Below are 11,599 nucleotides of genomic sequence, written 5' to 3' on the forward strand. Positions count from 1 at the left end.
TATTTGCGCCACTTATTGTACTTTGCAATGGCAGGCTTAATTTTTTGCATCAAAATCAGAAAAATTTAAATGTGTGATGAAATAAAAAAAAAAAAAATGCATTTTTTTTTAAATTTGGGGAGGTTTTGTGTTTAAACCGTTTGTCCTAGGCTAAAAATGACTTGTTATGCATTTTTCTCAAGTTGTTACTATTACAATGATATGTAACTTGTGTAACTTTTATTTTATTTGATGGCTTTTAAAAAATTAAAACTTAAAAAAAAAAATGCCCCTTAAAATTGCTCTATTACCATGCTTATAGCGCTTTTATCCTTTGGTCTATGAGGCTGTGTGAGGTGTCATTTTTTGAGCTATGATGTGTTCTTTCTATCGGTACCTTGATTGTGCATATGCAACTTTTTGATCACTTTTTATCACAATTTTTCTGGATTTGATGTGACAAAAAATGCACAATTTTGCATATTGAACTCTTTGAATTTTTTTGTGTTTACGCCATTTACCGTAAGAGATCAGGAATGAAATAAATTATTAGTTCGGGCGATTACGCACCCGGCCATACCAAACATGTTTATTTATTTATTTTTATTTTTAAAATAGGGATGATTTTAACTTTTATTAGGGGAGGGGATTTTTTATTAGGGGGGGACTTCTAGTATGCCTGCTCTGATCTACTATTGAGATGTATGCAGTATAGATATACTGCATATATCCATGAGATAGGCATTATATTGCTTTCTGCTGCTGCAGACAAAAACAATAGAATGCTGAGCCAGGATTAGCTCCATTACGGCACAGACCCCGGCCAGTAACAGATGCAGCGATCACTCCTCTGTGACCACGTTGGGGGGGGGGGAGAGAAGGGGGGCGATCGGGACAGATCGTCTGCTCCGGTTGCTCAGACTCAGGGAAGGATCCAGAAAAGAGTTCCTGGGAGCATGGTGGTAAATCTGAATCCCTTCTTTCCCTGGAGGGGTCAGGCTGTGGGGAAGGAGGCTGATCTGCTGGAGCAAGGGTTCCACTCCCTTTGGTAGCGTGGGTGGACTGCGTGGAAGACTGGGTGGTGGATAAGTTACTGGACACATTATCCGCTATCCACGTGATCACCTGTTCACACTGCTGCAGTTTCAATATCGTAAGTTGGGCGAAGAAGCTAGGAAGTGGACGTCTGCGGTTTGCCACTGCTACCTCCTCAACAGGTGCTGCTGTGTCACCCTGCCCTGAACCACAGCCTCTGTCAACTGCATGGCTTGGAACCTCATGCCATCGTCCTCGACCCTTACCCCTGAGGTTCATTATTTTATGGATACTGCACAGTATGGAGCTTAGATAGGCCTTGAGTAAGAAATACAGAAATCAGAAAATATACTAGTGGTCTCACTAGTTTTTGGGAGGCTGTGATATACAATCTGGTGATGGCTGCACCAATACACACTCTGTGACACCCCCTTTACACTGTGCAGGCAGTATTGAACTTAGATATGCCTTGCGTAAGAAATACAGAAATCAGAAAATATACTAGAGGTCCCAAAAAATAGTACTGAGCACTTCTTAGCAGTCTCTATGCAACACCTAAAGTCCCCTTTCTTCCAATAGTTGATCACCACAGTGTGCTGCTGAAATCGTGGTAGCTGCACTGCAAGTCCCAGCCAGCAGTCTGTAGTAATACAATTTAAAAATGATTTAAAAGCCTACTGGAACGCTAATTCCGTCCCTAACGCTCTCCCTGACCATCAGCAGCTCTGTCCCTAATCTCTTCCAGCATGCATGTGAGCCGAGCCTCGGCGGCCGCGATTTTTGAATGGCAGGGTCATCTGGTTTGTCCAACCAATCACTGCTATCGACATGTATGGGTCCCACGTCATCGCAGGATGTACCAAAGAGTCTCCTTCATGTTTATTGGCTGAGAAATTGCGCCCAAACTTACAGGAAACGGATAATGAGATTTTCTCGAGTATCACGAGATGCTCTTCCCAGTAATGAGTACCTTTGAGTACCTAATACTCGAACGAGTACCAAGCGCGGACGAGCATGTTCGCTCATCACTAGTAATCAGTACAGTAGCCTCGTAGAAAAGTATAGAAAATTCTCATTGTATGTGAAAAAGCCACAAATGAACTATACCGTGATGGTTTCCAAGGAAACTTTATTATATCTCCACCGTAAATGGAGTTTAATTTGCATGGACAATAATGTAATCATTAAAAAAAGGTCATATAACAATAATTTTCTTTGTATAATCGGCAAATTTCATTACAGGTCATTTTCACCATATAATTAAACTATGTTCTGTAATCAGCTAAAAAAAAAAGTTTTACTTACTGAATTATTAATAAATTATAGTAACCAATAGCATTATCAATGATGATAATAACGATGTTGATCATGATGATAATGAGGATGTTTACCATATGGACTAAAGTATCGGGACACCTACACAATTTACCTACGGGAGCTTTTAGAATTTTCCTTTCTAAATCCATAGACATTAATAGTGAGCTGGTCTCCGCTTTGCAGTAACGGTTTAACAGCTACTAGTGTCTACAGATAGGACCCATGGGAAGACACTGTAATTTGTGAGGAAACCTGTCAGAAAGTGATTCATTTCACTGCAGTGCCAGAAATTTAGCATCACATACTGCTGTTAAGGATGTCATATTTAGTGATGAGAGAAAATCCCAATGTTCGGTTCGGATCCCGAACATAAAAAAAAAAGATCTTTATCGGTTTATGTTTGCCAAACATTTACAAACAAATTACGAACGTACGGTAGAAGCATACGTTGCGTATATACACAATGATGTGGATACATGTATTACGCAAGGCCACAGCGTACAGTCAGCTCAGCAAGTCAAGATGTCCCATTAAGCCTCCCTTTTTGGCCTCGGAGAACTGCATGGTGAGGATAATGGACTATGATGGACACCTGGTCACTTCAGGGTTAAAAAAAATTAATCCTTATAGTATTAAAACGCTTAATTTTGTGACCCTCCCTGCATTGAAAATTTCACAATGTTCTAAGCCCTACTCCGTCAGCTCTCCCTCCCTACACTGACTAACTACCACTGCCTAACTAAATTCAGATGCTGTCCCTGCTCGTTTCCCTCTCCCTACTGAACAGCACAAGACTCAGGAAAGACTGTGAGAAAAATTGCCCTATTGTTGTGTTTTTATAGCATGTACATAACATACATAATGATGCTGATCGAACAGCCAATCACAGTAATGCCAGTAGTGATCATGGCTACTACATTACCTGATGTGCCCTTTCTTCCCCACACGTTTATTGGCTCTTTCAAGTTGGTGGTAACATATGGTGGTAAATACTTTCGATCAAAGTATTTTAGGAGTGATGCCAACAAAAAATTGTTAGAATTGTGAGAACAGTAACACGGTACCAGACTATTTTTTTCTCAGTTGTGGGAAGAAACTTTCGCTTGTTTGAATATGTTCTAAAATTATTGTTGTAACCATTCTGATCATCTAACAAATTGTTCATGATCGGCAAACATGAACAATTAGCTCCATCACTAGTCATATTTTGTGAAGTCATTACAATATTACAATGTGGTGCTGACCTTTTTGTACCTGAGTCAATGAGGTACTGACACAAGCCCTAGTAGAATCCCCCCCCCCCCCCATATATAAACTGGCTGCCATCTTTAATTATAAGAGGTCCACCTTAACCAATCATATAGGTAGGGTTTCTGTGTAATAAAGGGCAGGACGGGACCTCCATAAGAGACGCTGTCTACAACTCCTCTTCATTTTGGTTAAGAGCTTCACATGATTACCATGGAACTCCCTCAATCCCTTGCTCCCTAATCGTTTATGTGAAAATGTCTTGTCTAGACTAAAAAATAATTTTAAGAGAAATCATCAGATTTTATGTACTGTTAAATATGATTATAAAGAAAGCTATATTAGAATATTTTATGCTGTTTTCAGCTTTACATATAAACTCTTGACCTGTAGACTTTATATGTTAGGTTCTACTCAAATCTACTTTTTGTGAGCGGTAATGAAAATGACGCCCTTGTGGTCAATAAGGTCACTGGCATATGTTCTCCTCTTAACCTTACAGTCATCAATAACAAATCCTTCTCCAACTAGAGCTTTCCTGACAAATTCCTCATCATATGTGAGAGCATGGAACTTGTCTTTCCCTACTGTGAGATATGTCATATCTAAACCCCCAAGTAATATGAGGTGTCCTCCTGGTTTTAGCATCTCTGAGAACTTTCTGAGATTTCTGATATAATCATCTTTGTCTTTGCAGATAACATCTGGAAGAAAAGCGCTGATGATACAATCGGCTGGTGGTAAGACTATCGGGTCCGTCATATTTTCCTTTTCAAGGTTACATTGCACTAAATGTTGAATTGCTGATCTCACTTTGTTCTGACATTGGCCGCTAAAAGAAATATAAAAGAAAAAAAGAAAAAAGTGATTTCCCCATATTCTATATGAACACAGTGACATGAAGGCTCAGACGGCTGTGGATTACTGACTCCCAGTAATGGCAAAAGGCTTAAATAAAATGGATTGTCCACCTTTTATTTTCTTTAGTAAAATTAACAGCAGTTGTAACAATGAGTCCGCTCCTTAACTACACGACTAAAATACATTAAAGCACATTATATTTATTATGATGTCATTTTTATAATATAATGTCCTCTCGTTGATAAAGTATCACATTACTTTAACCCCTTGCCTCTAAAGCCTGTTTTGGCCTTAATGACCAGGCTCATTTTTCAAAATCTGACCTGTCTCACTTTATGCTCTTATAGCTCAGTGATGCTTTAACGTATGCTAGCGATTCTGAGATTGTTTTTTCGTCACATATGGCACTTTATATTAGTAGCAAAATTTGGTCACTACTTTGTGTATTTTTTGTGAAAAACATCAAAATATCAAGAAAAATTTGAAAATTTAGCATTTTATGAACTTCTGAAATTCTCTGCTTCTAAAAAAGGAAGTCATAGCAAATAAATTAGTTACTAAGTCACATTACCAATATGTCCTCTTTATTCTGGCATAATTTGGGAAACATATTTTACTTTTTTAGGGTGTTACGGGGCTTAGAAATTTATGAGCAAATTATCACATTTTGTGAAAATTTCCAAAACTGATTTTTTTTAGGGACCAGTTCTTTTTTTAAATGGATTTAGAGGGCTTGTATACTGAAACCCCCCATAAGTGACCCCATTTTGGAAACTAGACACCTTAAAGAATTAATCTAGGGGTATAATGAGCATTTTAACCCTACAGGGGCTGGAGGAAAGTATTTACAATTAGGCCGTAAAAAAATCGAAAATGTAAATTTTCAAATAATATATACGTTTAGATTAAAGTTTCTCATTTTCAAAAGGAACATGAGAAAAAAAGCATGCCAAAATTTGTAACGCAGGTTCTCCTGAATACAACGGTACCCCAGATGTGGGCGTAAACCACTGTATGGGCACACAGCCGGGCTCAGAAGTAAAGGAGCGCCAATTAGCTTTTTTAATGCAGATTTTGCTGAAGAAGTTTCTGAGCGCCAGGTGCATTTGCAGAGCCCCTGTAGTGTCCGGAGAATAGAATCCCCCCAAAAGTCACCCCATTTTCGAAAGTACACCCCTCAAAGAAATCATCTTGGGGTAGGATGAGCATTTTGACCCCACATGTATTAGAGGAAAGTATTCAAAATTAGACAGTAAAAATGAAAAACACAAATTTTTCCAATAATATGTTTGTTTAGTTTGAAATTTCTCAATTTCACGAGGAACAAGAGAAAAAAAGTACCCCAAAATTTGTAAAGAAGGTTCTCCTGAATACAACGGTACCCCATATGTGGGTGTAAACCACTCTATGGGCACACAGCCGGGCTCAGAAGAAAAGGAGCGCCAATTAGCTTTTTCAATGCAGATTTTGCTGAAGAAGTTTCTGAGCGCCAGGTGCATTTGCAGCGCCCCTGTAGTGCCCGCAGAAGAGAAACCCCCCAAAAGTCACCCCATTTTGGAAAGTACACCCCTCAAAGAATTCATCTTGGGGTGTGGTGACCATTTTGACCCCACAGGTATTAGAGGAAAGTATTTAAAATTAGATAGTAAAAATGAAAAACTTGAATTTTTCCTATAATATGTTTGTTTAGTTTGAAATTTCTCAATTTCACGAGGAACAAGAGAAAAAAAGTACCCCCAAATTTGTAAAGAAGGTTCTCCTGAATACAACGGTACCCCATATTTGGGCATAAACCACTGCATGGCCACACAGGAGGGCTCAGAAAGAAGGGAGCGCCAATTAGCATTTTCAGTTCAGATTTTGCTGAAGAAATTTCTGAGCGCCAGGTGCGTTTGCAGCGCCCCTGTAGTGTCCGCAGAAGAGAACCTCCCCAAAAGTCCCCCCATTTTGGAAAGTACACCCCTCAAAGAATTCATCTTGGGGTGTGGTGACCATTTTGACCCCAAAGGTATTAGAGGAAAGTATTCAAAATAAGACAGTAAAATTGAAAAACTAGAATTTTTCCAATAATATGTTCGTTTAGTTTGAAATTTCTCAATTTCACTAGGAACAGGGGATAGGCTGCATGCCCAAATCTGTAACGCAGGTTCCCCTGAGTAGAACGGTACCCCATATGTGGGCATAAACCACTGTATGGGCACACAGCCGGGCTCAGAAGGGAAGGAGCGCCAATTAGCATTTTCAGTGCAGATTTTTCCGAAGAAGTTTCTGAGTGCCAGGTGCGTTTGCAGTGCCCCTGTAGTGTCAGAAGAATAGAACCCCAGCAAAAGTCACCCCATTTAGGAAAGTACACCCCTGAAAGAATTTATCTTGGGGTGCAGTGAGCGGTTTGACCCCACAGGTATTAGAGGAAAGTATTCAAAATAAGACAGTAAAAATGAAAAACTCGAATTTTTCCAATAATATGTTCGTTTAGTTTAAAATTTCTTAATTTCACGAGGAACAGGAGAGAAAACGTACCCCAAAATCTGTAACGCAGCTTCTTCTGAGTAAAACAGTACCCCATATGTGGGCATAAACCACAGTATGGGCACACAGCCGGGCTCAGAAGGAAGGGAGCGCCAATTTGCTGGAGCAAAACCGCAGCTAGTAATAGTTATTAGAATAGCGCAGTTACTAAAATACAATAAAAAATTAGATTACAGGTAATGTGGGGTGGTTACGGGCAAACTGGGGCGGATACGGGCAACCTGCGGTGGTTACGGGTAATCTGGGAGTAAAACGCAATTATTACTATAATAAAAAGTGTGTTTTATTTTGTTTGTATGTTTTTCACTTTTTCACATTTACACTTTTTCACTTGTACTTTTTTCACTTTCATTTTCACTGTATTACTATGATTACTGTGATATTTTCTATCACAGTAATCATAGTTTAGTGACAGAGACCAAATTGGTCTCTGTCACTTTAAATTTTCAGAGCTAACTGCTTCTGACGCGCATGCGCACATCAGAAGCAGTCAGGACGTCGAGGAGGACAGAGCTCCAGGATCAGGTAACGTATGTGGGGAAGGGGGGGTGACTGGGGGACAGGGGTGACTGGGGGGGGTGGGGGGCGACGTGGGGGGGGCACGGTGACACTTTTTATCCCCTGTCACCAATGATTTATGGTGACAGGGGATAAAAAGTGCCGGGCAGCACTGGGAACAGGCGATCGGCGGTATATAGTATATACCGCCGATCGCCTGTTCCGGGACCCCACAGGGGGGGTCCCCAATCACTGCCCCATGCTCTCCGCTACCTCCGGTGGCGGAGAGCATGGGGTTTTCATTCATTTTCAAACATCGTTTATTCGCAGCGATGGGGGCGGCCATCTTGGATTTGATGGCCGCCCGGGGAGGGGGGGGGGTAGAGATCGGCCACAAGGGGGCTGATTTGAGGTCTGATTAATACTTATTTCATCTCCCCCCACCGTGGATTCACGGTGGGGGGGAGATGAAATGCAGCGGCGGCGCCGGTACTGGCGGATCGCCGCTATAACGGTAATAGCGGCGATCCGCCAGTACCGGGGGGGGGGAAGGGAACTGCCGGGGGAGGATCTGTAGTGGCGGCGGGAGGAGGCAACATGCAACAGCCCCCTCCCGCCGCCCGATCGCCTCCCAATGCAAACATATCCCCATAGACGCTGCGGTCGCATTGACCGCGGCGTCTATGGGGTTAACTGCCCGGGGGGAGCGCGGCTCCCCTCCGAGCAGAGGCAGCGGGAGGAGGCTATGTGACATAGCCTCCTCCCGCTGCCCGATCTCACCTCGGGACAGCGGGGGGAGGCAGGGAAGACATGACGTTTGGGAAACGTCATGTTGCGGGAACTACCTGCTTTACATGACGTTTCCCAAACGTCATTTTGCGGCAAGGGGTTAAAGTGTCACTGTTGTTATAACTTTCAAAATCTAAATCGACAGTAGATTAGAGATAAGCAAACTTTTCAAAGGTTCGTCCTGACCGGACTTCTGGATTTCGGTTTGATGAATTTCAGATTTCTTCGAATTTCATAGTTTAAAGCATCTATATGATACAGGGGTAGCGGATTTGGTTGAATTTAGGACATGTCAGTAACATCATTATCTTTTTGATATCTCAAAGTCAATTTTTTTTTTTAGACTTCAATATTCACCATGTCATATACACTCTCACAAGGAGCCAACTATTGTACTTGGAAAATCTGTATAGCACTTTTTTAAAAAACTTTTATTGTCCACAAATGCACGAGGTACATTTGTGTCTTAGGAGAACACGTATGTCATATACACTCTCACAAGGAGCCAACTATTGTACTTGGAATATCTGTAGAGCACTTTTTTAAGACTTTTATTGTCCACAAATGCACAAGGTATATTTGTGTCTAAAGATAACACCTATGTCATATACACTCTCACAAGGGAGACAGTATAGTACTTGTATGTCTGTAGAGACCTTTTTTTAGACTTTTATTCTCCACAAATGCACAAGGTATATTTGTGTCTTAGGAGAATATGTATGTCATATACACTCTCACAAGGGAGACAGTATAGTACTTGTATATCTATAGAGCACATTTTTCTTCTGTGCACCCTTTGCTCTCCTATGCCTAATCTATCTATCTTTCACCCTCTCTATTTTTCTCTCTCAATCAGTATATGTTTCTTCTCTCTGCTTTCCTAATATTCTTGAGGTCTCTGCTTTTGGAAATATCTTCTCAGCAGCACCAGCAGCAGCGTTTTATCGCAGTCTCCTTCCTCTCTCTCAGCACACTGCCTCATGCGGTCATGTGACCGCTCCTCTTAAAGCAATACCACGTCACACAGGGGGTGGGCTAGTGCAAGATCCCTGCTGATTGGATGTGTTCTGGGCATCATGGGAAAGCGCTTTTCCCGCCCGGAACACTTCCTGCTTTCTGAAATGGCGGCTGCCATTTTAGAAAGCAAGGAATAAAATTGTAAATCGGAGTGGACTCCCAAAAATCCGAATCCGACCGGATTCAGACTTTTGGAAAAATCTGAACCGGATCCCATATCGGCCGAACCGGTTCGCTCATCTCTAGATGTGATATAAAGCAAGTTTGCAATTTACATTCATTATTTTATTTTTTTAGTTATCATGGAAAACACGGCATCCTGTTTTCTGACTCTTTTCTCAAAGAGTCAGAAAACAGGAAGTCCTGTATATCCCAGGCAATCTGAGCACTTACAGAGACAAGGCAGTCATGTGACTGATGGACACATTAAGCCATGACTCTCTGTACTGGCCGGAATTCCTGTGTTAGTCTCTTTTTTACAACCAGCACAAGTCAGAAAATCTGCCTTCAGGAGACTGGACCTGGATACAGTAAGTATAGCTGTTATATAGCAGCCTTCAGGAGACTGGATCTGGATACAGTAAGTATAGTTGTTATTTAGCTGCCTTCAGGAGACTGGACCTGGATACAGCAAGTACAGCTGTTATATAGCTGCCTTCAGGAGACTGGACCTGGATACAGCAAGTATAGCTGTTATATAGCTGCCTTCAGGAGACTGGACCTGGATACAGCAAGTATAGCTGTTATATAGCTGCCTTCAGGAGACTGGACCTGAATACAGTAAGTATAGCAGTTATATAGCAGCTAGAGATGGGCGAATATACAGTAAGAACGAAGCAAAGCGCTTCGTCCCTATCTGTATTCCGTTCATCGGGCTGCTGCACTTTGAACTGTGATCCCCTCCGCGCCGCTCCTCTGTAGGTGCTGGAAAAAAGATGGATTCTGTCCTGGGAAACTGGGAGAATATTCCCAGGATGGGATCCATCTTTTCCCAGCACCTACAGAGGAGCGGCGCGGAGGGGATCACACTTCAAAGCGCCGCAGCCCGATGAGCGGAATACAGATAGGGAGGAAGCACTTCGCTTTGTCCTTACTGTATATTCACTCATGTCTAATAGCAGCGTTCAGGAGACTAGACCTGGATACAGTACTGTAAGTATAGCTGTTATATAGCAGCCTTCAGGAGACTGGACCTGGATACAGTAAGTACAGCTGTTATATAGCTCCCTTCAGGAGACTGGACCTGGATACAGTAAGTATAGCTGTTATATAGCTGCCTTCAGGAGACTGGACCTGGATACAGTAAGTATAGCTGTTATATAGCTGCCTTCAAAAGACTGGTCCTGGATACGGTAAGAATAGCTGTTATATAGCTGCCTTCTAGACACTGGACCCGGATACAGTATGTATAGCTGTTATATAGCAGCCTTCAGGAGACTGGACCTGGATACAGTAAGTATAGCTGTTATATAGCTGCTTTCAGGAGACTGGACCTGGATTTCTGGTAAGTTCAGCTTTGATTTTTAGCATGATAACAACAACAAAAAAATCAATGTATATTGCAAACTTGCTTTATTTCTCTATTTATTTATCTACTGTTGATTTAGATTTTGAAAGTTATAACGACAGGTACACTTTACGTACGTACGTTTTCGTTTTTTCCTCCTCCCCTTCTAAGAGCTCTAGCACTTTTAGTTTTCTATCTACAGGGCAATGTAAGGGCTTGTTTTTTACAGAAGTAGTTGTACTTTGTAATGGCATCTTTCATTCTACCATAACATGTATGAGGGAACCCCAAAATTATTATTTATGAAGATATAAATAGGTGAAATTGTAAAAAAGAATGCAATATGGTAACGTTTAGGGGGGGGGGGGGGGGGGGTTCCTGTGTCTACTTAATGCAATATACAGTAAAAGCGACATAATACCATTATTCTATAGGTCAGTCCGAACACAACCATATGTAGGTTTACACATATTTTTTTATGTTATATATTTTTTTATTAATGAAATCATTTTTTTGCAATTATTTATTAATAAAATGGGTCTATTGTGACGCTTATAATGGTAATATTTTTTCACCTACGGAGCTGTATGTGGTGTCATTTTTTCCGCCATGATCTTAATTTTATTTATACCAAAGATTTTATTTATTACAAATTTGTGAAGATCGGACGTTTTGATCACTTTTTATTATATAATTTTATAATTTTATTTATTTATATATATAATTTTATTTATATATAATGTAACAAAAATGGGTAATCCTGGCACTTTTTTTTCTCTTTTCGTTTATGCCCTTCGCCGTTAGTGATGCTGCTTGTTA

At 40.9% G+C, this 11,599-nt stretch overlaps 1 protein-coding gene across 1 annotated transcript in view; it reads right to left on the minus strand.

Annotated features, from left to right (window-relative positions):
* Window positions 1-2,126: 2,126 nt before the first annotated feature.
* The window catches only part of LOC138769237 (indolethylamine N-methyltransferase-like), a 19,903-nt gene continuing 10,430 nt past the window's right edge, over window positions 2,127-11,599 (minus strand). Inside the window, exon 3 of the mRNA XM_069947571.1 lies at window positions 2,127-4,411. Within this exon, the coding sequence (XP_069803672.1) occupies window positions 4,000-4,411 (412 nt within the window). The 3' untranslated portion in view covers window positions 2,127-3,999. The remainder of the gene's footprint in view (window positions 4,412-11,599) is intronic.

This window comes from Dendropsophus ebraccatus, chromosome 12 (genome assembly GCF_027789765.1).
Source record: "Dendropsophus ebraccatus isolate aDenEbr1 chromosome 12, aDenEbr1.pat, whole genome shotgun sequence".
Taxonomy (NCBI): domain Eukaryota; kingdom Metazoa; phylum Chordata; class Amphibia; order Anura; family Hylidae; genus Dendropsophus; species Dendropsophus ebraccatus.